This window comes from Lissotriton vulgaris, chromosome 3_1, assembly GCF_964263255.1.
Source record: "Lissotriton vulgaris chromosome 3_1, aLisVul1.2, whole genome shotgun sequence".
NCBI classification, from domain to species: domain Eukaryota; kingdom Metazoa; phylum Chordata; class Amphibia; order Caudata; family Salamandridae; genus Lissotriton; species Lissotriton vulgaris.
Genome location: NC_141689.1, coordinates 1,852,335,414 through 1,852,362,598, shown reverse-complemented (window position 1 = coordinate 1,852,362,598; position 27,185 = coordinate 1,852,335,414). Strand labels below are relative to the sequence as shown.

The 27,185-nt window shown below is 44.9% G+C and overlaps 1 protein-coding gene across 8 annotated transcripts in view; it reads right to left on the bottom strand.

Moving 5' to 3' along the window:
• Nucleotides 1–27,185, bottom strand: part of ARFIP1 (ARF interacting protein 1) — a 420,416-nt gene that overhangs the window by 104,257 nt on the left and 288,974 nt on the right. For all 8 annotated transcript variants that reach the window (XM_086962303.1, XM_086962308.1, XM_086962307.1 and 5 more), the window contains one exon: nt 7,302–7,523. In XM_086962303.1, coding sequence (XP_086818429.1) covers nt 7,302–7,523 — 222 coding nt within the window. The remainder of the gene's footprint in view (nt 1–7,301; nt 7,524–27,185) is intronic.

Below are 27,185 nucleotides of genomic sequence, written 5' to 3'. Positions count from 1 at the left end.
AATTAAACCTGAAGGCATTCTCCAGGGAAACATTAAGGGGAAGTGTATGGCAGAAAAAAACTGAGTAAACCTCTGGGTGATGGTGATTAAATCCACACACAAAAATAGCAACCTGGAGAAGATTACCTCCGTCATCTTGGGGTTCTACTCTCACATGAGGGGACTGAGAGCATCCACCCTAATTATGACAGAGCCTGAGAGGTCAGCCACTGCCAGAAAAGATTTGCTGTGGCCACTTGTAAATCGCCTCCCGGCAAAGGTTTTGCTATCGCATATATACTGGTATGTTAATATAATGGATGTGGTGGGACGGTTTGACAAAATCTGAATGTTGCTACGTTAGATGGAAGAAAAAATGCTCGACAGACTACCAACCAAAATCTCCGAGCAAAAGCTCTTCGGATGTTGACCAAAGGTGCCATGCCACTAGGCCATTGAGAAGGGCCCCACAGACTAATGAGGATGAGATACATCTGAAAACTGTGTTGGGTATGAGGGGGTTTACAGGATAGGAGAAACAGCACCAGGCATATCTATCAATAAAATAGGCAGAGGATGTTTTTTTTCTTCTCTTTTTCTATAACTATCTCACTTTTACAATTAAACAAGAATTTGTTGTCATGGGAAAAGCAGTTTGGGTAGAGATATTATACAATACCATTGTGGCTTTCGTGCTCTTGTTGCATAATAAAAAATTGTTAAAGACAACCACCTCTATGAAGGTCAGCATCTGCGTAGGAGAAAGATATGACATCATCCTGCATTCCCTGTGCCTAAATAAAGGAGGCGCTGATCTACGATGGATCTCAGACACCAGTTGTAATTGTGAAGGTTATAGAATTCTGTGTTTATTTCTTATATGGGTACCACCTCCATGGGCCGTTCATTCAGCAGGGCAAGGACTTCTAGGCCCAAAATCAAGAGATGCTCTGGAGAACATATCCAGGTGTAAGGAGGGCGGTCAGGAGAGAGGGACAGGAAAGTTCAAATATAGCTTTTGTGGAATAGCTTAATTTCCAGCAATCCATCATGATCACTCCCAAATAGGTAAAACAAAAAAATATATTAGACCCTACCCAGAGAGTTCACCAGCGAAAAGTGATGATGTGAAGGGTGGTTAGTCAGATGTTTTGAGGCATAGGATGACCGAGACTATATCTGCTGCTGGCCCTGCTGTGGTGGTGTCGTCCCCTATATCCATCCCTGCCCTGAAAGGTTGAGGTGTCAGGGAAACCTAAGAAGGTTGTCTCCGCTGGTACTGCAAATTCCTGGAGAAGCCATTAAGCTTTCTATATTGTTGATGGAACTGTTGAGCTGGCAAGACTAGCCCAAAACGTGAGCTGTAGCTCTACTGTTTAGAAGCAATCAGGAGAAGAGTTGCTTTCTTGCTGAACACATGCTTGCCACCGAAAGTTATGTCCAAGCGTGCGGCTTGGGCATCTGCGGAGAAGCCAGGGGAATGCATCAGAGTATGCCTATGAAGCGTCACTGCTGCACACATGTATCGAGTAACAGTGCACATCATCCAGGCTTCACTTTAAGGTCCATTTCAATGTATCCAATCCGTCATCAACCAGGTTCGTAAACCGTTTTTTTCATGTGGTCTGACAACCAAATGACTACTTTTGCTAATTCTCACAAGGAATTAACATATCTGCCCAGGAGGTAGGTAGGATTAGCACTGAGGTGGGCCAGGGTGCCAGAAGCAAAGACTTTTCACCCCACAGAGTCAAAATTCTTTAACTGTTTATCAGGAGGCGCAATAGGAAAGGCATTCAGGTTCCGATTCAAGGAGGACGTTTGGACAATCAGACTTTCTGATAAAGGTGAGAAGAAAAATAGTGAGCATTACCCAGAGCAGACCTAAAACATCTTATCAGTCTATGGACTTCAAGGCTAAACAAGCATTAACCAAGTCAGTAAGGCTTGCCTTTGCTCTAAGCCCATTGTAAGCTGACAATATGTCTTGCAACAGTGAGATCTAAAAAGAGTTTCTTCCAAGCAGGCACACAAGGATCAAATGGCTTCACTGAATGCGAACAATGGCTCCGACATTGAGAAGGGTAGCAAGATCTCAGTCAAAATGTAAGCTTTCCCTCCAAAGAGGGCAAGATCAGTTCCAATAATTCAAAAACTTTTTATACTAAAGCTGTAAATGAGGACACTTTCTCTAAAGCAGGACCAGAGGGTTAAGCGTTTTCATCTTCTGGTGGAGTGTCATGGCCACTAGCATACATGAGATATAGAAATTATCACACGTATTTTAAGAGAGAAGAAGGTTCTAAGCCTCCAAACTATCATGCTCTGAAAACCAATATAAAGCCTTAGTCTTCATCAGCCACGGAAAGGGCTTGGGAGTCAGAGTCACTAATGTTTCTCCATGAGGACAGATCTCTAAGCCGTAGGGAGATGTTCTGCCAAGAAAATATCATTAAAGTATGTGTCAACTATTTCCCTCGTAACATGGATAACTTACTCTGACACAGACTGCTTCGATAGCGCTAATCTAGTCAACTCTGTGGGTGGTGGTTGTTAAGGCACAGAAAGAGGCTCAGACTTCTTCGGTGTCAAAGACAGAGCTTGTGGCAGTGCAGTGCTAGAACAGCCAAGCCTGCAAGAATGCAATCCGCATCTGGGAAGGGCAGGGGGGCATTCCCCATGTGGAGAGGGCAAGGGGTTAAAGGATGCAGAGGCCGTTCAGCATGTGACGGCGGAAGGTTTTGATCTGCATACAGTCAGTTGATGGACACAGAAACTGCAGTCTCCCTATTTTCAATGTCAGGATCTTATACCATGATGAGGAAAAACCTTGCATCAGCATTGAGAGTCCAAACAGTCCTGATAGCACTTGGTGTTTTTTTATTAAAAGATATTTTACGCAGTAATTCCCCTACAGGTGAATTACCTGTGGGCAAAGGAGCTCACTAAGGTGTTTCCCTGCAGGTCTTAACCAGAAACAAATTGTCTTCCCACTAACTGATAGCCTTTGGGTGCTAAAAGACAACAAGAAGCACAGGCCACCGCTATGTGCTCTGATCCAAAAAGACCTTGCAGTGACTTTACTGCCCAAAAGTATGCGGTTTCTGCCGCTACATCTCACATTTACCAAGTGCTTTTCACATTAGAAGGTTGAACTCCTCATGGAGACTCTCATCAGTGTCTTGGAACAGTGAGATAGAGGACTGATAAAAATCGTACATGAGTACACTACTAGCAAGAACGCCCCTTTCCATCAATTTTCTTTGTGTATCCACTGAGATGACTCATAGTGCAAATAAATAGGTAACATTATTAGTGAAAAGTATGCACTAATGAATAAATAAATTCGGATACTTTGATTTGAAATACACAAAGAAATATATATTAATAATTCAAATATATGAATACCCCTTGACAATTATTAAGAATAAAATTGTTCCCGATCAAAACTGACCATGGGCAATCTCCAGTTCAAAATAGAAACTAGAGTAGCTAAGATGGCAAGATTCCAGAAACTAAGTTAACCGCACATCTACCTCACAGCAACAAATATAATTGCCAGATAGAGAAGTATTGAATTTTACTTGAACATGAAATTATGAAAACGCCATTAAACATGATGGTCAGATAACTCAAAACAGATGATGGCAGCAAAGTCTCAGTAACTGAAACTAGAACATCACCCTGCCAGTGCCAGGAATCAAGTAAAAATATACTATTTGTACATGATTATTTCAAACTTAGATTTACCCATCTCCTCAAATCCTACAGCAATAAGGTCACACACAAGCCCTCTAAAGCCGTTTTTTAGCCGTATAAAGTGCTAACCAGAAGTAAAAAAAATTACAAACAGGCAAAAAAGCACCAACGTTTTAGATTCCTTGATCTGACTAAGCCTACTAGACACTATGCTCCGTGGCTTTAACAGCGTTTTGGGATGAAGTGATGGATTCTCAGACTGACCTCTATTTTAGATACATATGACTGACAAATAAAGGCACTGACTTCAGAAAGTAGTCGATACGAAACATATACCAGTTCTATGGTAGGTGACATGGTATATACTGGATTAATGTGAGATAAATTATAACAGTTAGCAACACTAAAAGAGATAAATGTCTAAGCAATGGAACAATTAAAAAAAAAGCATGTAGTACCACGATCAATGCAAAATGTATCAGGGTGGGGGGGTAGCACGGACAGCCGAACCAACGATCTGACTCGGCCCAAACAGCCAAAGCACTTACCAAGCTATCAATTTTTCATTATTTCTCAGTTAAAATTGTTGAATTTAGTGGCATATATTTTGAGCATTTTGTTGAGCCTGAATCATTCTTTATTACCCCCATGACGAGATTGCCACTAGTTACCCAAAACGTCACGTTCTCTCTTTATAGACTATCAGATTTGTTATTACAGTTAGGTGTTGAGCCTCTTCTAAATCGCAAAATGGCTTCAGAGCGATGTTCTGTCTGCCACTGTTTTAGCTCCAATTTCTACTTCAAAATCTGGGAGGGTGGATATTGTCTGCTCCCTTCCTCAGCGCCCATATCAGGGGGAGACTGGAGAGGGGTGAGGTACATCCCCTAACGTTCCTCCGTCTACTATCACGATCCCGTGTATGTGGTGGAAGGCACACCGAATACATACCAGCATGACTTTCTAGAGGGCAGAGAGCTTCCAAACAGAAATTGGTTTATGACCATACCAAACCAAGAATCCTATCTTCACACAGCCCTCAGCCACCATTTTCAGACACTGAGACCAGATGTAAATCTGTAGGCATTGTAAGTCAGTTCAGCCAATGGGTCAGCACACTCTGCCTTCACTTCCTCTTTGTGTGATTGTCCGTTCCATGGAGCATTTACCAAGTACTGCTTCCTTTCAGCGCCCATTGTTCTTCCAATGATCATGCGCTTTCGGAAGTACTCTTTTTATTTACATTACAGCACTTAGTTAGTGTGCTTGTATGCCTTCTCCCCCTCTTGTGTCCTGCTCCTTGCCCACTCTCACCCTGCATTGTTGTTTGCCTGTGTTGTTGTTTCAATGCATTACTTTGCCCCCATCATTCCTGCCTGCAATTCGTGTTGATTTGCCGCTGTCCGTCTTGCCTGCCAAAGGCCTTTTCTCCCACCAGCAATAGCATGTGTCACACTGAACCAGTCTTGCTTATTCTAACCCACAAGTCCCCACATCCTACGGCAAACATTTGGCTTTTGTTGCACTGTCTCCACAATCAGAGATAACTCATTCCCTTTCTTCTCCCATAAATCCTCCATCACAATTAGCAAAATACACAGCTTTATCACCGCAGCCGGCTTCGAAAGCCATCAGAAAGCCCATCCCCAATGACTCTGAACTTTACTGCAACCCGAGGTGGCTTTATATGCAGGACTCTTAAACGAGAGCTTTGTCTACACTACTATTGCTCTGAAATCCCATGAGCGCCAAACTAGGAGATGCAAACAAACATTTAAGTATTGATGTTACTTCAAGGGTTATGTGTTTCAGTTAACAGTAAAATTAATTTTGTAAAATTCACTGACTGATATTCACAGTAATCCATTGAAAGATTGTCTCTTTGTGAGCAGCATTTAATCACGTTAAACACTTCATTTATTTGTCTAAGGCACATGATAAAATATATACTTGGACGTAAAACTCTTAAAGGATAACAAAATGAAAGATTTAAGAATTTTAATAGCTTTTAAAAAAAAATTTTTTTTACAAAACGACATCCCTACATTCAAATTTCCTATTACTGCCCTGGGATCATTTCTCTTTTTACAAACTACAAATGCAGTTCACCAGTAACTTGTGGTCAAATGAAAGCAACTGTGCTTGGTTGGATAATCATCAGATGAAGTAGTGTAAATATTCTTATTAAAAGCAATGGGTTCACACACTGGCTTAATGAATATTTACAAAGACAAACAGGAGAGCTATTTTTTTTAATTTGTAATTGTTTTTGCAATGTTGTACAGCAGCACAGCTGCCGTGCAGCATGGTTTAAAGTATAATACTTTTTTTTACACTATGATGCGACCATCATAGATAGGGTCAAAGATAGGATCAAAGTATTTTTTTTCACTTTCAACCATGCTTTCAACTATGCTGCTCAGCAGCTGCGCTGCTGAACAATATGGCTAACACAATATTGAAAAGGCCAATTTATATCGCATAGATGTGACATATTGGCTTTTGCCATTGCTTTTTTGGTATTTTGCTTCAAAACAACCAACACCAGCTGGGCATGGAACGAGGGGACATATTGAATTTGTTATAATCTAATAACATAAGTACCACACAGGACCTATGTCAGAAATGGAATACTGAGTTATCCCAGCAATCTGCGCAACTGTGTATCTCAAAGAAGAGTGCAAAGTTCACGCATGAAGAGGGTTGAGCAGAAATGACCCAAAGATCATAACAAACGTTAGAAAAAACATTTTCAGTTTTAAACATGATTTGCTGTCCTGTGGAATATTCGACATGTTTCATAGATGAACAGTTAAAGGCTGTTCAATTGCTAGAGACAAAATAAAACTTTTTAAAAATAGCCAAGCCTGAGTCTAGTAATTATGCACCGACGACAATATTTGTCCGTTTATCTTTTGCAGGTCCCACCCTGTAGTGAAATCTGATTTCCTTCTACATCTGTAAGGGTATTATTTTCTTTATACATTCTAAAAAATAAATTTCATGTGAAACCTTGTAGGGTGCTCTCAAGCAGTCAACTGGGTATAGGAAAACACTGTACAAATATAGTAAAATGAAACTAAAGTATTTAAAAGAACTGCCATTCCTGACACAATTCACGAAGTTCATTGACACAAAAAGAGGACCATTTAGAAAAATGTACACAACATTCTCAATTCTAAAAACATTGATTATTAAAGGGTTACATTTATGCTCAATTTGAAGAAAAATGGTAACTTGAAATTTAGATTTAGATTTTACTGCCAAATGATAATGGTTTGTGAAATTGGGAATGAAGGACAATGGACGACATCGAAAAGTGGATGTGGGGGCTTGAATGTCCTGGACGCTTGGGGTGAGAAGGAAAAGATGGGCTTGAGAGGCAATGAGATGAGGCAGAGGTCCAGGCATCCTTCAAATGATCATGGTGCCATACTAGACATCAGGGCTATAGGGTAAATGGGGTTGTTTCTAAAAACCAAAAATACACGAAGTTGTTGTAGTCTACAAGGAAGTGAAGGTGAGTACCAAATCGACCTTTGTATAACCAACCTTGATTCTCCAGGAAACTAAGAGTGATAAACAACCGAAGTACATCCAAAAGCAACTAGAAACAAGCTTACATGGAGTTCCAAAGATTTCAAACTCAGGTCGGCAAACGCATCTCCAAGCTGCCGTTGAGTAAGAACCATCTGGGAGAGCTGAGTCGATAAAGTCTGAGCCAGTTTCAATATATATTCATACTTTCGCTTATTATCCCGAAGTATTTCAATTTGCGCCTCTAGTTCCAAGTCCACTGTTCTTGAGCCGCGACCCAGCCTCTCCGAGAGAATCTGCCGAGTACACTAAAGGTAGTGGGGGAGAGAAAGAAAAAATAGGTCAGTCACGCTGGCGCGTCTTAAAAAGCAACCATAAGATAATAAACGCATAGTCTAGGTTCTCCAACTCAACAAAATATTAGGTGTGAGAATCATCTACTCCAGGTGAATAAAGCTGAAACATCAACGAAGAGAACAATTGAGCAAAACAACACTACGAACTTACTGGACAAATGGTTCAAGTCATACCAAAATTAGGTTGTTCCAACAATAGTCAATAGTAAGAAATACAAATTTAACTTTTGAGTGCTGCTGAAAACCTTATTTTATTTAAAACGTTTACACTTACTAGAAAGCAACTTGACGCAATTTTATTCAAATTACCCATTCCCTTTTACCATGATTCTATTTACTAATAGTTTTCTAATCTTTTCATTGATGAATCTTTATTTTATGTACAGCGTTTTTCTGACAATTACTTGGCACCTTAGCACTTTGGCACTAGGGTGGCTAACTTTCCATTAACTTTTTTCAGGATACTTAGCACGAGCGAAGACAGTGTGCATTCTGACACACCACAGGATGACTGTTTGGGTACGAAGTGGACAATTAGTCTGTATCCATCATTATAATGGGGCAACTACAATGTTCTAGGTTTTAGATGATGTGTTGAAGCATGTCGAGGAGAGCCAGCTGCTCAATGAAACCCCCTCACAGTGTGGTATTTGACAAGATATAGAACACTTTCTTGTTGAGCATGATTGGATTTCTGACTAGCATTTTAGACTGCAGATTTTAGATGCTTCTTGACAATACAAACTAGTGATAGCAGGACGCTTTCAACAACATTTAAATGAGGCGGTTCTGTTCATATGAACTTTCAATGTATGCAGAGAAGCTCCATTCAACATACACGGAGGCTGCATTATTGATATTTAAACCTGTGAGATGTCTCCTATACAAACATCTAGACACTTTGCAGGCTCGTCATAACCCACATAAAGCTGAGGCACTAACAGTAGGTTTAAGAAATTGGGTTATGAGTTGCAAAGGACGTGAGTGCTTCACAAGTAATAAGTCCAGAAATGTCTTGCTACTGGGAACCAAGTACCCCGTTGTAGCACTTGACTCTCTCAGAGTAGCGAAGCAGAGCAGTATAAAGCCTATTCAAGGGAGGTGGCATGGGTTAGCAATCCCAATTGGCTGGCACGCAACAATACTCAAATTAATTGTCTAGTGTTTTATTTTTATTTTTAAGAAAAGCACTTTTATCATACATACACATTACTAAATACTATGCATTAAATTACAAATATATACATCACCTAGATGGAAATACCTTTTGTGATTCCCCCATACCACATTACAACTCTAGTGGGTCTTGAGCCCCATAGTCACATTACTACCGACCTATGCCAAATGCAACATTAGAATAAGGGTGTCATTTTAAATAAGGCATGCCTACTGCCTTTGTCACAGTGTCACAACATTTATAGAATCAACCACGTCATATTTTACTAGGACATCATAATTTGTTCATTCATCATATTCCCAGTAAAGCATTTGACTGTGGGAGTCTTTTTTTCTTTTTACTGTCTATAGACAACAGACTACAGCCATAGACCAAGCCACAAGAGGTCCCTGCACACTACAGCCTGGGAGCATTCAGCTCCAGACCAGAGTGTTTTCGATACAATCACCAATCGTCTCATGGGTCTTGTGTACCTCTCCCTTGGACAGATAGGATTAACTTTGTTACAAGCATAATAAGGAGGTTGCTGCACTCCTGCAGTCCCCAAAACATCCTTCAACAAACCGTGGTGGTTCCCCTGCCCTTCTTGCGGTCACCACAAGCACAAAAGAAGATGTAAATCATCCCGCGCAGGACATTATGGGGCGCTTATATGCCTGAATTAATGAACAAATAATGAGGGGCTCCCCCTGCTCCGCTTTTTTTTTTATATTTCTTTTTATTAAGATATAATGAACAATGAAACAAAAAGATAACAAATGCATTGGGAAGGCATCAACATTATTTCAGCAGTGCCCGGAGCAGAGGAAGACTCGCAAACAGACTATGTTACACAGAATGAAATAGATTGTAGAATCACGGGGAATCCTGAGTGTCCAAATCAGACCGCCTGGCTGGGGAGCACAAATATTGCCACGGTAATCATTCCACGGCCCCCAAACCTTAATCCACTTTTCAGGGCAGCCCCTTGCCACATACACCGCACGATCTCTGAACATGCACCAATCCAGATCTTGGACCCATTTGGTGCGCTGTGGCGATTGAGTGGCTCCCCAGAGCTGTGCTATATTGCGCTTCGCGATCATACAGGCCAATGTAACCCATTGCTTTAAGTATTGGTTAAGGTCTGTGGGTTCCCAAATATTCAAAAGACATCTGCGCGCCTCCAGTCGCACCTCACAGCCCAGGACCTCCTTCAGCGTATCATAAGTGGCGCGCCAGTAACTCTGAACACTATTGCAGTGCCACGGTATGTGCATAAACGTCACAATCCACAGCCTCTCTTGCATACACCATTCGTACTCCATCCCATCCTCACCAGACATGGACCCGTAACATATGATCTATGTAGAATCTTTAATTGCACCAGGCGTAACCTCATCTGTATCGCCACCACCCTAGGGGAGGACACAGCCTCAACCCAATCCTCATCCTTCATCTCCAATCCATCAGCAACCCACGCCACCCTAAGAGACCCCAAGGGGTCTTCCATGCGATTAATCAATTTTCTGTAAATCAAGGAGATGGTTTTCTCTGGTATATGCCCATCCAATACTCGATCTTCAAGAGGGGAGGCCTTGGGGAGGGAGTCTCCCGGTAACACATGGGAGAGGAGGGCATGTCTGACCTGTAAGTAGCGAAATCGCTCATTACTATGGAGGTGATGTCGCTGCTGGAGCGCCTCAAAGGACAATACTTCCCCTTTCCCCCAAACATCCTTAATCTGACCAATACCAATCAACTCCCACTTGTCAAATCCTTTGGTGGTCCACAGATTGCCCAATCTGGCGGAGCTAAAGAGCTGGGTCGCAAGAGTCAATCTCCCTTCCCATCCCAGACTCCTGTTGACCACATGCCAGATCTTCACTGCATGTGAGGTGGGACCTGCAAGCGGGAATCGTCCCGACCGATTATACAAGGCCCGAAGGAAATCTCCCCCGGGCGACTGACTACGATCCATGGTGTACCCAGGGTCACCAGGCAAGCCATACACTATCTGGTTAATAGCCGCTAGCTGGGAGGCCCAATAATACTTCTTCAAATCGGGAAGTCCGATACCTCCATCATACCAGGCCAAGGTGAGCTTGGTAAAGGCGATGCGGGGTCTACCATCCCATAGAAGCCGCCTCTGAAGTGCCTCTATCTCCTTGAAGTATTTCGCGGGGACGGGGTCCATAGCATTTTGGAGAGCATATAGAAACCGAGGAAGCGCCAACATTTTAAATAATACCGCTCTGCCCAGGAGAGACAGAGGCAACGCTTTCCAACGCTCAACGTCAGTACGTAGTCTAACCAGCGGAGGCAACAAGTTCTCAACGTACCTGGACCTGGCGTCCAAGGCAATATAAACTCCCAAATACACAAAGCCCGTAGTAGCAATTTGAAGAGGGCAGGTATGTGGAATCACCGGCGGGTCTCCCGATAAAACTAACAATACAGACTTCGCCCAGTTAATAGCAAAGCCTGAGTATTCACCAAACACTCTAAGAATGTCGAGCAAGACAAGCAACGAGGATCTAGGCGAGGTAAGATAGAGAAGCACATCGTCGGCATAAAGCGAAATCTTATCTTCCCATTCTGGGGACCATCGCAGCCCACGCACCGACCTATCCCATCTGACCCACGCCGCCAACGGTTCCAGCGCCAACGCAAACAGGAGGGGCGACAGAGGACATCCCTGCCTCGTCCCTCTCTCCAATGCAAAATCATCAGATTGACAATTATTCACCACGACGCGAGCCAATGGGGCAGAGTAGAACAGGCGCACCAATCCTACAAACTCAGGCCCAAAACCCAGCTTCTCCAACACCGCAAATAGGTACGACCATTCGACCCGATCAAAGGCCATGGTGGCGTCTAAGGACACCAACACAGCAGACTGCAACAAATCATGGGCCCTACCTAGCACTCTGTGTAAACGCCGAAGATTCAACGCGGTATTGCGGCGCGGCATAAAGCCCGATTGATCTGGGTGTATCAAAGTGGAGATCACCTTGACCAACCTGATCGCCAGTATTTTGGCCAAAATCTTGGGTTCCGCATTGAGCAAAGAGATGGGTCTATAGGAAGAAGGGGAAGTTCGGGGCTTACCTGGCTTGTGGATAACGACGATATTCGCAATCCGCTGATCATAGGGGAGGCTACCAGACTCTTTACTTTCAATAAACATGGCTTTAATGCAGGGTGCAATTTTATAAGCATTCAATTTATAAAGCTCAATCGGAATGCCATTAGGGCCCGTCGCCTTCCCAGAGTTAATGCTCTTGATGGCAATTTACGATCTTCATCCGACAGACTAGGCATAATAATATCTCTGATCATCTCAGCCTGTTCTGCGCCGGTATATGCGTCCGAGGATGCATAAACACCCTTATAGTAGCAACCAAAGGAATCCGCGATCATCCGAGGGTCCGTGAGAGCCTCAGGACCGTCACTCTCAAGCTCCGGCACCAACCGAGAGGCACGCTCTCCACGCTCCAGCCACGCTATGAGCTTGCCAGCCCTATCACCATGCTCATAAATCCTACTCTGGACATCATTGTGGTGCGTCACCGCTGATTCCCCAGACAGCCTATGGTACTCGTCTTGCTTGAGGTGTAACTGATGCTGGTTCTCAACAGTAGCACCACTGGCAACCTGCTCTTCCAAATCGACAACCTCCGCTTCAACCTTATTGATCTCCGCCAAACGTCTCCTTTTCTTACCCGCAATGAGAGACAAGGCCTCACCACGTAGAACAACTTTATAAGCCTCCCACAGCGTCTGCGCGGAGTCCACAGTGCCATGATTATGCTGAAAATACTGCTCCGAAGCCCTGCATATCTCCTTTCTATCAACAGGGTCTCGAAGGTATCAAGCATTAATAGGCGCAACTCTACCCACCGTGGGCTGTCCCATCTCGACTCGGACCCAAACCGGAGAGTGATTGGAGACACCCCTACCCAAATGACGCGCCTCCCTGATGGTGTCTGCCATAGCCGCAGGCAACAGAACATAATCGAGCCGCAACATAGAGACACGTGCAGCCGAAAGATGAGTATAGCTCCGTAAGGCAGGATTCAAAAGTCGCCACACATCGACCAAACCCAAAGAGTCCAAGAATTCGGGGAGCCACTGGCGTGATGGAGGAAGCGATCTCGGCGGGGTACGATCTAAACTACCATCAACAACGGCGTTAAAGTCACCACCCAAAACCAGGAGACCAAGTGGGAGCGTGAGAAAAACCTTGGCAAGATCCTTAAAGGTGTCAGATTGAAGGCATGGGGGAACATAGATAGAGAGAAAGGTGACAACTTTACCCCCCATCCTCCCAGAGACACCCACATATCTGCCCCGCTGATCGGACCACGTAGCCTGGACTTCTAACGGGAAGGCCTTCTTAACCAAAATGCCAACTCCCCTGGAGCCTGTCGTGAACCCCGCGTGAGCGATCAGTTTATATCCCCCTCTGTGAAGGGCCATACAACGGTTACCCACAAGATGCGTCTCCTGGAGAAGTACCACATCCGGTGAATGACGTCTGATAAGCTGACTAACCATCCCTCTCTTGATTTTGTCTCCCAAACCATTCACGTTCCAACTCAACACCCGGATCCCCGCTCCATGATTAGAGCAAGACATTCACTCCACTCGCGCACATTCACATCTGCTAAAACCCAATGCATTTCAGAACGAAACTGAAACCAGAAAGAGAAAAACAACTCCCTCCCCACAATCAGAACTCCTCCCCCCACCCTGCGCCCCTGCATCCAGACAAAGCACCAACCCCAACTCGCAGTGTGCCTGTCGCCACGCCCAACAATGGTAACTAAAAGTAGGAAGAGGAGGCGCCTGCCGCATAGCCCCAAACCCATTCCCCATACGAATTATGTCCAGAGAACAAACGTAATAGCCCAAAACCGTACTGTTACACAATAAGAAAGGGTTATATCCACCCACAGTGTCCAATAATCAAGTGAATCGTTCGGTGCAGAAGTCTCTCATTCCGGGCCCTGCCGCTCATCCTCCGCTTCTTGTCGCCGGTCTTCAGCACCATCAGCAATCACAGTGTCCAACCAGTCCAATGCCACCTCTGCATTATCAAAGAACCAGGTCTTCCCATTCGCTTCGACTCGCAGCTTAGCTGGATATAGCATAGAATATTTCATTTCTTTGTCTCTCATCCTCCGCTTGACTTGGAGGAAACTCCGACGCATCCTCTGCACAGCTTGCGTAAAGTCCGTAAAAAAGGACACAGTGGCGTTTTCGTACCGTAGCGGGCCATCCACCCGCGAGGCTTGGAGTATGACATCCCGGTCCCGACAATTAAGGACCCTCGCAATCCTGGGCCTAGCTGGCGCCCCCATTTTCGGAGGCCCACCCGGGACCCTATGCGCTCTCTACACCGTGAAAAACTTGCTGTGTCCCTTAGGCTTCAAGCGGTTAAGAATCAAGTCTTCCACAAATAGATCAGGCGCACGATCTTCCGCCTTTTCCGGTACACCTAGGATGCGAACGTTGTTGTGCCAATTACGGCCCTCGTAGTCATCAAGCAGCCGTCGGGTCTCCTCTCGTGCTGCTTGCAAGGCCCGGAACTCTCTCTGTACTTCAGCGACATCATCCACCAGGCTAGTTGTTCTAATGTCTAGGGACTTCACTTTTTCCCTAGTCTTGGCATGATCCGTGCGCAAAAGGTTAACGTCAATCTTAACCGAGTCCAATTTAGTATCAAGCGCATCCATCCTAGTCCCCAGTGAAGCCTCAATCCTAGTGACGACATCCATTATGTCCTTCAGAGAAGGCTCGGAGCCGCCACTTGGGGAGGGATGTCCGGTTGCGGGGTGCTGCCTCTGGTCACTGGGAGATGCCTTGGGCAACGTATACCTGTCCAGTTTATCTGTGTTCTCCCACCTTTAGAAGGAGGTTTCTCGACCTCAAGTCTCGCCGCCATGGAGGGTGATCAGGGAAGCCTCAAGCAACCGGGCGATGTCGCACAAGTTCACACCACTGACAACACTTCCCACCTCCTCCTTACTCCGAGATCAAAGCCAAAAGCAGTCAAGTAGTACAGAGAGGGCCCCCTCAAAACGCCAAGTCGTTAGGGATAGGTCCTGGTAGCAGTTCCAAGAGGAGGCACCACTTCCGGTCGACACAGTGGTTGTTGTCGCATTAGTGTCCGGCCATGACTGTCACCACAATCCGCGGCTCAGGCGACGGGAAGGCCCAAAACTTCAGATGACGATCCGGGAGGGTAGAATTGCACCTTTCGAACCGCAATTTCACCAGGGCGCAGCAATACTATTCTCCCATCGAATGCGGTCCTCAGGTTACAGGATAATTGACAGGATAGACAATCGGAGGAACGGGTCTTACGGAGCTACACGATCATGCGGCCATCTTGATCCCGTGCTAGGCTCCTCCCCTCCCTGCTCCACTTTTAAGTCCAACCTTGTGTTGTGGTATTTCTTTTTCAGTCTATATGTTTTTATTTTTTTAGGGGTACCCCAGGTCCCACCCAGGCACCCACAGCTGAAGGAACATGGGAGCCGTAGAGGGAGCCCCAGAGCCCCTGTAATCATGCCCGCTCCCTGTGCTGTGTGGGATCTGGCATCTATCCTTCTGCAACTCTCTAAGGCTCCCACCAGCGTGTGAGAGCTGCACAATGTCCCCTGCCCATGGTGGGAGCGGGCAGGGGTTGCAGAGGCTAGAGCAAGCCGAACCCGCAAGACATGGGCATAAGGGGTAGACAATGTGCCCGGCCAGACGGGTCTGCGATCCCTTGGAACTCCGGGGATCAAAGAGGATTTTTCACTTTGGCATCTTCGTTGTGTTTCCTAGCGCCAGCTCCCGGAGAGTTGGAGGGGGCAAGGGGGATCCTATTTCATGCCTGCTCCCCCAAAAAATAAATCCAATGAAGATGTGCCAACACAGTCCCACGCCCAACCTAGGTGGGGATGCAAGCAAATCCCTGTGGACGACTATTCCTGCATTTTCTTATTTTTCTTGATTTTAAAGGGCAAATATATGAAGATGCATACTTCATCCGGTTGGGTGGCTTCACTCTATTTGTGGCTTGGATTGCTCCTGGTGTCTGCCCTAGCCAGTAGGAGCAATTTCATAAGGTTTCCTGGACTTCAAAGGTGCACATCTTGAGAGGAGCTGGAGTTTCTCGATCCCTGGACCAGCTTACTTTTCTGCCTGGCTCCTAGTGCTCCTATCCTGCTTGTGGGAGCGTCTTGCACAGCCCCTTTGCAACCGGCCTACTTGCCACGTACCCTAGAGCCCCCTGGCCAGTTGAAGGGAACCAGGGATTGGGGGAGAGGTGGCAGTGGAGTCCAGTTCCTTTTCCCTAACTGGTTCGCAAAGGGCATTGGGGGATTGAAGAGGGGGGGGTGTCAAGCGCCACTGGCCCTGGAGAGACTCATCCTAATCCTGAGGGTCAGCTGAAGTCAAAGTTCTTAGTCCATCCTTGCTGGGCATCCTTTCCTCTGTACTAGTCTCCCAGGTCCAGGGTCCTCCCAAGTGTCTATCCTATGTGCAAGGATTTTTAAGTGGGGGTAGAAAGTGTTAGGAGGCATGCGTCCATGGCCAATCCGACAATGCCACACCATTCCCACAGTCCTATCCCAACCCTTTTGTGCAGCACATGAAGACAATCCAAAATAGCAACTTCAAGTTTTTTCTGGTAAGAGGTCCTGTGAGGGCCTCAGTTCTGCATCTAGGTGATACCATTGCCTTAGCCCTTACCACCAAATATAAAAGAGAGATTATCCAGTGTTGGCTCCTCCTTTGCTCAAATGGGCCTTAGATTTCTCCTCCCAGCTGCAATGTGACAAGCTAATTATCAGATGCGGATATACTCCCCAACCTTCCTTTCAAAGGTACTAGGTCAATCGCTGTTGATTGTTCTTTTGTGTGTGCGAGCAGTAGGGGCGACAAAGGCCTGGAATCTGATCAAGAGGAATATGACAAATCCTGAAGCCACATAAGATGTAGATGTGTTTTATTTGGAACTGCAACATTCAAAATGGGCATGCACATTATACCCCAGTTTGGCACCCTCCTAGATCGTAAAAACCTAAGTGGAGCAAAACTGCACTTTAGGGCAGATTTTTACCTATATAAATACAACAGTGAAATCCCACAGATTTTCCAGTAAGCACTCCAGACCTTTACTATGAATATCCATCCATAGTTCAAGGCCTAACACTAGTCCGTACCATTCCTTGCAGAGTCCCTTCCACAGCAGGCTACCTGTTCATGGATAGTCCTGCTTAGCACAAATGTATTAATTTCTCTCTGACATAGCAAGGCCAGGTGGGTGATGTGATACTGAATTACCTAACATCTATATCCACCTTGTTACACAATGTCTAGGTCCTTAATGTACATGTTAGTAATTAGGTTTCTTGTTCTCAAAGATTTTCACCCTGGCCAAACAGAAGCCACAATCCTAGTCAGGGTAAACTAGATACACACGAAAAGTAAGCTGTGCACGCCCTCTGGTAGCTTGGCACAGAGCAGTCAGGCACATCTTTAGAGGCAATGTGTAAATTGTGCAACACACAGACACACAGTAACACAACAAATACATCACAAACAGGATCCACACAGGTTTATAAAAATAGATTATATTATAAACAAAATACCACCAAACCGACAAAAATCCTATATACAGAAGTTGAGATATTACATTTTAATAGTATAAATGCAGAGAAATACGTAGCACTAAAAGGTTACTTTAGGTCATGCTGGACCGGTGGAAAGTCAAGGTTTGGGCCAACTGCGATGGAGGGGCGGCTTCAAGATACACGCAGGTCCCGGTGAACAAAGTACCTTTCCGGGTCGCAAATAACAAGACGCAACAATCTTCTCAACGCAGTGAAGATGATAAGTCAGTTCCGAAGAAGGGTGCCGGAGTTGAAAGGCATTGAGCGATGCGCCGGTTTCTGCCGCGCAATCGAGGGGGATGCATCAATAACACCAAGCGCCAGTGATACGCTACCCGATGCGTCAATCGCTGGAGATAAAGCACTGGTTTCGATGCAATGCGCAACTGAAGAAATAAACCGGTTTAACTACACGCAGATAGGAGTCTCATCAAAATTTGTGTTGCAAGTATATGGGCCACTTCCAGTGAGCCAGGCACAGGAGCAGGGGTAGAGACTTTTGATGACCCGAAGTCTCAAGCAACAGCAGGCAAGCCAACAAGCCCTTGGAGATCATTTGGAGGGAAGGAAGAGTCCAGCTTTCCTTCAGCAAAGCCGAGCCAGAGAGCAGCAGGACAACACAAGAGAAAATCTTCAGACCAAAGACGAGTCCTTTAAATAGCACAGCAGTCCTTATTACACAGGTCCAGTTCAAGATCCAGAAGTGTCTGATTTCAGGGGGTGAAAGACCCAGTACTCATACCCAAAAGTGCCTTTGAAGTGGGGGTGACTTCAAAGCAGCTCTCTAAAGTGCACAGGTTCACCTTTCAGCAGAGTCGTGTCTGCCAGGCTATCCATGGTGGGGGGAGGAATGGGAGGTGGAGGGGGGAGGGGAGTTAATCAACCCTTTGTGTGCGGATAGGGCACTACCTATTCAAGGGATGTGTTAGCCCCTCACTTTCATCTTGACCAGGCAAGGCCATCAGAATGCAGATGTAAGTATATGGGCACTCACAAACACCTATCCTTTCTGTGTTGTGGCTGTCTAGAGGGAATGCACAAAGTTTAGCTGTCACCAACCCCAAAGTGTATTGGACACAGGCTGTCAGGTACTCACAGCAGTAAGTGCAGAGAAATGTCCACTTTCTAAAAGTATCTGAAGAGGATGGATTTAGAGCACAGCCTAGGTTTCTCAATGTTCAAAAAATTTGAAAGGTTAATCAAAAAGTGTATTTAAGTTAGTTGGGTGCACCCTGGGGTGACGTTTCCGTCCTGAGAAGTCTATGAAACCAATGATACATTTGTGCTTCCATACCACCTGGTCGCATCCCCCTTTGGGGCACTCCTCGGAATGAATAGGGTTATAGATTTCAGTTGGTGTTTCAGAAATAATGTTCATACAAAAAGTTGCATAAAGTTATTTGTTTTGAATTTTATTCATTCATATAGATTTTTCATTTTGATTGAAGCAGTAAAATCAAATCATTTTTTCGTTTTCAAAATATCTTTAACTTTGTCTCCAATGCATTTCGAGCACAAATTGCTCTTCATCAGGGAGAAGTTCCTATAACAAAGAATGTACGCTGACTTACTGATACATTACAGAAAAAGTAAACAAACAAAACAAATATAGATTCCAAAGGTAAATAAAGTGTTTTGGTGAATCATGCTCGTGTTACATGCTTAAGTGCGAGCTTGTGCAATTTGTAAACGTGTCGTTGGTACTCACGAGTGTAGAAACGGGGCTGATGTCTCGCTGTCAAAATTCTGCAAAGTAAAGTTCAAAGCAAACTTATTCTTGGCGGTCTTCAGTTAATATTTACACGCTAACCGTTAGTAAAACGCTTAAGCGTCAAAATAACCTCGAGGTTTAGAAACGTTCTCCCCTAATCAGCGGAGGGCTTTCAAGGTATATAATATTAAACTCACTTGAAAAGGGAATCTCGCACTCTCTTACGGGAGTCTGTTTGGTGCCGACGGTGTTCTAAGAAAGTGTTCGTTTGTTTGTAAGGTTGTAACGTGTCACGTGACATGTGGGGTGAACAGAAAAGATGGACTAGCGCTAAAAAGATACACGGCGGACATGTTGAAATGTGAAAACACGGTGATCTCAAAGGAGGGGTGATTGATATGTAACACTCATGAATGTAAATAAGTTATAATGAAAACGAATGCGAGATGCTACATAAAGTGTAAAAAGTGAAAGTATATGTATCATAAAAGTGCAAAACAATTATAATAACTGATATCAAGCATCTTAGAACAGTTCAATTGTGCAAAACTACTGAAGCCTGGTACTATAGGTAACAGGCATATTCCACTCTTTCATTCAGTCCAAACGGTTTCCGTGATTGTAACTTCTCCATCCAGTAGTTTTCTCTTCGTAACAGTTGTTTGTTGTTATCACAACCTTCAATTTTGTCAATTTTCTCCAGTACCATGAATTTTAATTGTGAAATGTTGTGGTGTTTCATAAAGTGGACGGCCACTGTAGACTTGATATTTTGGGTTCTAATGTTAGATTTGTGCTCATTAATTATCAGACGTATTTTTCTTTCTGTCTTCCCTACGTAAACTATGCCGCAGGGGCACTTAAGTAAATACACAACATTAGATGTTTCACATGTAGCTGTAACCCTTATTTTGATTTGGTTACCTTTCATAGCGTTATTTATAATTGTGCCTTGAATGATGTTGTTTCAATTTTGGCAGTTAAGGCATGGCTTTGTTCCAGTGTATGTTAAAAGAGGTGGTTGTTTTTGTTTCAAAATCCATCCCAAATTTTTTTGGCGAGTATACGAGTATAGGAAAATATTGGGAATTGTAGGAATGATTCTTTGAAGTCTGGCTCCATGGTTAATATCGGCCAATGTTTCTTTATTATCCTTTTGAATTTGTAACTAGAAGTTGAAAATTTAGAAACAACCACAATTCTGGTATTTTCTTTCTTTGTTTTTTGTGTCAATGCTTTTTCACGTGAGATAGATGTGCATTTGTTAATGGCTTGGTCTATAGTTTGTTGCGGATAACCTCGGTCTTTGAATCTTTCAGCCATCTAATGGACTCTGATGTTCGATAATACTGGGTCCGATACTATACGTTTGATTCTCAACATTTGAGATGTAGGAAGATGTTCTTTGAGTGAGGGTTGGTGGGGACTTGAGAATTGCAAGAGATTATTTTTATCGGTATGTTTTCTGTAGATATCCGTTTGCAAAGTGGTATCAGTTTTCCGAATTATTACATCCAAGAAAGTGATGTTTGTGTCTGATGTTGTACTAGTGAATTGTAGATGTTCATTGAATGTATTCCATGAATCTAGCACCTTTTCGGCTTCCTCTATAGGGCCATTCCACAGCATGAAGATATCATCTATAAAGCGATGATATGCAATAATTCGATGTTTCCAGTCTTGATTTGACAAAATGTATATGTTCTCAAATTTTTCCATCACCAAATTTACGTACGCCGGCGCCATACAGTTTCCCCATAGACGTTCCGCTAAGTTGAAGGAAGCAGTCCTCCTTCTCTTGAAAGTAGCTTTGGTACAAAGTGAAGTGAACCAACTCCATTAGGAATATTTGCATCTGGTTGTCTAGGTCAGAGTTGAGAAGGGTTTGTTCAATAGCTTCTAACCCCATGTTGTGGGGAATAGAGGTATATAATGCTTTTACATCAGCTGTGCATAGTGCAATATTGTCATCTTCTCTCCAAGTAATTTCTTGTAGTTTCTTGAGAAAATCCGTGTCTTTTATATATGACCCCATTTTATTAACATAGGATTGAAGATACTCGTCAATAAATTGGCCCACTGGTTTGTGGATGCTGCCACATGTTGAGACGATTGGTCTGAATGGTGGATTTGCGATGTTCTTATGTATTTTCGGTACCATTTACATAACTGGGCTTTTTGGGTAATCTTTCAAAAGGAACACCTTGGTTTTTTGTTTTATAGTACCCATATCGAATGCTTTGTCGACGATGACTTTGAGAATTTTCCAGAATTCTTTGGTGGGGTTGTATTCTAGTTTCATGTATGTAGTAGTATCCATTACATGTTCCTTCACACGCCTCTCATAATGTTCCTTATTAAATCCAACCAGGGCTCCCCCTTTGTCTGCTTTTTGAAACATTATTTGTGGATTGTTCGCCAGTTTTTTCAGAATAGACCAATCTTTCTGGGTGAAATTCTTGTGTGTCTTTTTTTTGTAGTTAATATGAGCCACATCTTGTTTGATAAGGTTTTCAAAAAGGTCTATGGTTTTGTGGCTCATTGGTGCCATGTAGGTACTAATGTTTCTTAAGCCTTTGAGTTCATCTTGCGTTCCAGTTGTTTTTTGGTCTTGTATGATGTTGTCAAAAAAATTCCTCAATCTTATTTTCCTCATGAATTTAAAAACCTTGACTTTTGTTTCCAGTCTGTTGCTGTCAGAGGTAGGTACATATGTTGTGCCGCGTTGGAGTAGTCTGAGTTCTTCTGGTTTTAAGGCATAATCTGAAATATTGACCACTAGGTTTCTTTTGTTTTCTTCTTCTTTTCCGGTTTGGATTGAACAGAGCTCCGAGTGTTTGGGTGCTCTTTTTCCTCTCCTAGGTCTTCCACGCGTCCTTGGCCTTTCTCTAAAAAAGACTCAGTTGAAGTGGATTGATGAGATGCGATATTTTGAACTCTTTGTTCACTTCTTGCCCTTTCCTGAGTTTTTTCAAGAGGAGTTTTACGCGGTTCTCTCGTGTTTTCCTCGCTTCCAGATGATGATGTGTCCGTGTTCTGTAAGGTCTATTCCTTCTTCTTTGGGCGTACACTTCTGCCCAAGTGTACACCTCCCCAAGTTTGTAGTCTAGGGTATCTCTTTTGTATTTCCTGATCTTGCGTTCATTTACCTCCTGTGAATGTTTAGAGATTTGAGTGTTGATATCTTCTAGTATCTTGGACCACTCTTCGAAGGACATCATGTTGGTCAATTCGTTAGTAACTTCAACTATCTCTTTAGATAGCTCTTCTAATATGTTGGAAAGTTCCCCCATTAGAAGAGTGGTCCAAGATACTAGAAGATAGCAACACTCAAATCTCTAAACATTCACAGGAGGTAAATGAACGCAAGATCAGGAAATACAAAAGAGATACCCTAGACTACAAACTTGGGGAGGTGTACACTTGGGCAGAAGTGTACGCCCAAAGAAGAAGGAATAGACCTTACTCAAAGAACACGGACACATCATCATTAGGAGGCGAGGAAAACACGAGACAACCGCGTAAAACTCCTCTTGAAAAAACTCAGGAAAGGGCAAGAAGTGAACAAAGAGTTCAAAATATCGCATCTCATCAATCCACTTCAACTTAGTCTTTTTTAGAGAAAGGCCAAGGACGCGTGGACGACCCAGGAGGGGAAAAAGAAAAACAGCACCCAAACACTCGGAGCTCTGTTCAATCCAAACCGGAAAAGAAGAAGAAAACAAAAGAAACCTAGTGGTCAATATTTCAGATTATGCCTTAAAACCAGAAGAAATCAGACTACTCCAACACAGCACATCATATGTACCTACCTCTGACAGCAACAGACGTCAATGTTTTTAAATTCATGAGAAAAATAAGATTGAGGAATTTTTTTTGACATCATCATACAAGACCAAAAAACAACTGGAACGCAAGATGAACTCAAAGGCTTATGAAACACTAGTACCTACATGGCACCAATGAGCCACAAAACCATAGACCTTTTTGAAAACCTTATCAAACAAGATGTGGCTCATATTAACTACAAAAAAAAGACACACAAGAATTTCACCCAGAAAGATTGGTCTATTCTGAAAAAACTGGCAAACAATCCACAAATAATGTTTCAAAAAGCAGACAAAGGGGGAGCCCTGGTTGTATTAAATACGGAACATTATGAGAGACGTGTGAAGGAACATGTAAATGATACTACTACATACATGAAACTAGAATACAACCCCACCAAAGACTTCTGGAAAATTCTCAAAGTCATCGTCGACAAAGCATTCAATATGGGTACTATAAAACAAAAAACCAAGGAGTTCCTTTTGAAAGATTACCCAAAAAGCCCAGTTCTGTATATGGTACCGAAAATACATAAGAACATCGCAGATCCACCATTCAGACCAATCGTCTCAACATGTGGCAGCATCCACGAACCAGTAGGCCAATTTATTGACAAGTACCTTCAACCCTATGTTAATGGAAAGGGGCGACCACTCGGTCCCCCCGAACGTATGGCAGAGTGCCTCGATCCCCCCGGGAAGCCATTTTGGGCGGGAGGCGCGTCTCGGCTGGTATGCCCGAAGCGGCGTAGCCGGGGCGCGCTTTTTCCCGCCCTAGAGTGGGCTGGCCTAGACACTGACGCGGCTGGCCACGCCCTCGGGGCAGGCAGGGGCGGGTTTACGCCCGCCCTGAAGACGGATAAAAGGAGAAGCAAGACCAGAAGACATCCTCTTGTTCCTGTGCTCTGAAGCTGCACCTCCTCGCTGCACGTGAGCTCGAGACGGAACGAAGAGCCAATTTTGAGCGTTTTAATCGTTCTTGTTTGTTTTACAGTTACTTTGTTGGAGAATGCCGAAGAAGGTGGGAAAGCGCATGACTACTGACCAGATGCTTCGTGTTCTCATGAAGGAGATGTCCGAGCTAAAGAAGCGGGTGGACAAGAATGAGGAAGGGGGTCCAAAACGTCCTTTGGCGGGAGCAGCCCCGGGAGGGAAAAACAAGAGGCCCAGGAGGGGGGCAGCGGGTGAAGACATCCCGGGTCCCAGTGCCCCGCTCGAGGCTCCAACTCCCGTGCCGGAGGAGGGGAATCCAATTCCCGTTGTGGTCACCCCCGTGTCCGAGGATGATATGCCGCCCGAGTTGGCAGCACAATTGGCAGCGTGGTTGGGTAAAGGTAACGAGGGCGCCACGGCTGTCGATGCGCAGGCGCTGATGAAGCAATTGCGTGAGAAACGGGAAGCAGCCAAGGTGCCCGTGCCGGCTGCAGTAGGGGACAAGACACCAGGGACGATTGCGACCACAGAGGCAGCGTCAGGTGCAGGTAAGCGGCCGTTGCCGATCGCGAGGGATGAGTCAACACCCTCGCGGAGAGAAAGGTTGGGGCAACATGTTCCTTTGGCAATTAAGGAAAAGATTTGGGCGGGGGAGTATGTGAACATTTTCTCACTGCTTGTTGATCATTATGAGGTAGAGCATGTAAAGAGTCAGAAGGATCTCATGCATCCGAGTGTTTGGCGCGCAAAAATGGCCGCCTTTAAAGTGAATGAGAATATCGGCAATTGGGGCAATGCTTGGGGAATCTTTACATCAATCTTGGGGGAACGTAGACCTGAGTTGCTTTCCGAGTTCCCAATCTATCAATCACGAATCATGGGGTACTCGACATCGCACCAGGGTAATCATTGGTTCTGTTACGATAATCTGTTCAGAAAGGAAAAGGAGCATAATAAAAGTTTAACCTGGGATTGTTATGATTCCTTGACTTGGGATAAAATGAAGGAGTCAGGGATGTTAAAAATGCCGTTGGTGGGAAGTAATGTTGGCGAATCCTCCCGGCAATATGCGGGGACGCCCTTTCGATCAGGTACGGGTACCGACGAGTACTCGAAACCTGCCGGCAGTACCGGGAAAAAGGGTTTCTGCTTTAATTTCAACAGGGGTAAATGTACTAGACCCCAGGGATCGTGTAAATTCAAACATGAATGTAGTGGTTGTGGGTCGTCCCATCCTGAGTCCTCGTGCAGAGCCAGAACGGGTGATAATGGGGGGAGAGGAGGTGCCAAACAGGTCTAATATAGTCCGAGGGGCGCCTTTACCTACCCCGATTGATACCCTGGCGATGATTCCCTGGCTCAGTGAATACCCGGATCGTACTTCTGCTGGGGTGCTGCGGAACGGTTTTTCGTATGGTTTCCGCATCCCGGTAGGGGACTTTCGGGGTGTTGAAAAGTGTAAAAATCAACTTTCCGTCCTGCAGCATACGACCGTGGTACAGGATAAGATCCGAAAAGAGGTGACTCGAGGTCGGGTCGCCGGCCCGTTTAGTGTACCCCCGGTCCAGAATTTTGTTTGTTCTCCCTTAGGGGTAGTCCCCAAGAAAGACCCCGGTGAGTTCCGACTGATTCACAATTTATCAGCTCCGCGAGGTCTTTCCGTAAATGATGCAATCAATCCAGAAGTGTGTTCGGTGCGGTACGCATCCTTCGATGAGGCCGTAGCCATTTTGAATCGCCTGGGGCCCGGGGCGCTGATGGCGAAGTCAGATATCGAGTCAGCGTTCCGATTGCTCCCGGTACACCCAGACGACCAGCGTCTCCTGGGATTCAGGTTTCAGGGTTGTTATTACATGGATAGGTGTATGCCAATGGGGTGCTCTATATCCTGTGCTTATTTCGAGAAATTCAGTAGTTTTCTACAATGGGTCTTCACAAAGAAAACAGGTTTCCAAGATGTAATGCACTACCTTGATGATTTTCTGTTTCTTGGGGCGGCCGGGGATCTTGAATGTGGCCGGGCCTTGGCCGAATTTTGTGTGTTAATGAAACAGTTTGGTGTGCCATTGGCGCCGGGTAAAACAGTGGGTCCTACGACTTGCCTCGAGTTTCTGGGGATCGAGTTGGACTCCATTGAAGGGTGTTTCCGTTTGCCAGCTGAGAAAGTGTTGAAGTTCAGGGCTGCGCTGCAAATGTGTATAAATGCATCAAAAGTTACGCTGCAACAATTACAGCAGTTGGTGGGACAGTTGAATTTTGCCCTGAGAGTAATACCAATGGCCCGCCCCTTTTCCCGTTCAATTGCCCAAGCGATGGTCGGCCTTAAAGAGTGCCATCATCGCACGAGACTATCGGCCGAGATCCGCCAGGACATGCGTATTTGGTTAGCATTTCTGGTGGACTTCAATGGTAGAATCGTCTGGAATGAACCAGCCGTGTCTTCTGAAGAGCTGGGGCTATGGACAGATTCAGCAGGAAGCATAGGTTTTGGCGCCATCTTCGGCACGAAATGGTCGGCACAAAGATGGCCGACATGGTGGCATGAGAATGGTCTGACGAGTAATATTGCTTTCCTGGAACTGTTTCCCATCTTGGTGGCCTTGAGAACATGGCCCGATGGGTTCAAGGATCACTCTGTCAAATTTTGGTCTGACAATATGACCGTGGTCGAGTGCATCAATAGTCAGGCAGCACGTTGTAAACTGATTTTAAGACTGCTTAAGGAAATTGTTTTACTATGTATGCAATTGAACGTGCTATTCAGAGCAAAGCATGTGCCGGGGGTGATGAATCAGGCGGCTGACGCACTGTCTCGTTTTCAAATGCAGGCTTTTTCGGGTTTCCTCCCCTCAGCGGACCCAGAGCCGGCACCCTTTCCCGAAGCTCTCTGGTCTCTCGGTGCCCCGAACTTCGTCACCTCGTGGGAGAGAGTCTAGCACCAAGGACGAGGAAGTCATACGAAGGGGCGTTTCGGGCCTATTTAGCCTTTTTGGGGAGTGATAGAGAGCGACTTTGGGGTCACGAGGAAGGGGTAGTGAATTTCCTGATGTCCTTACGTAGGGCTGGGAAGTCGGTGGCTACGGCCCAGAGGCATCGTGCTGCCATTTCCTTTGTTGCCAGAGCGCACGCTATCCAGGACCCAACAGCGTCTTTCGTTGTACAGAAAGCGCTGCGTGGGTGGCAACGCCTTGAGGGTCGCAGAGTAGATGAAAGGCGCCCGATAGGTTTGGATAGATTGTCCCAGTTGTTGGCCACACTCCCGGCCACATGTTCATCTCAGTTTGAGGCGGTGCTGTTCCGAGCCGCTTTTACGCTAGC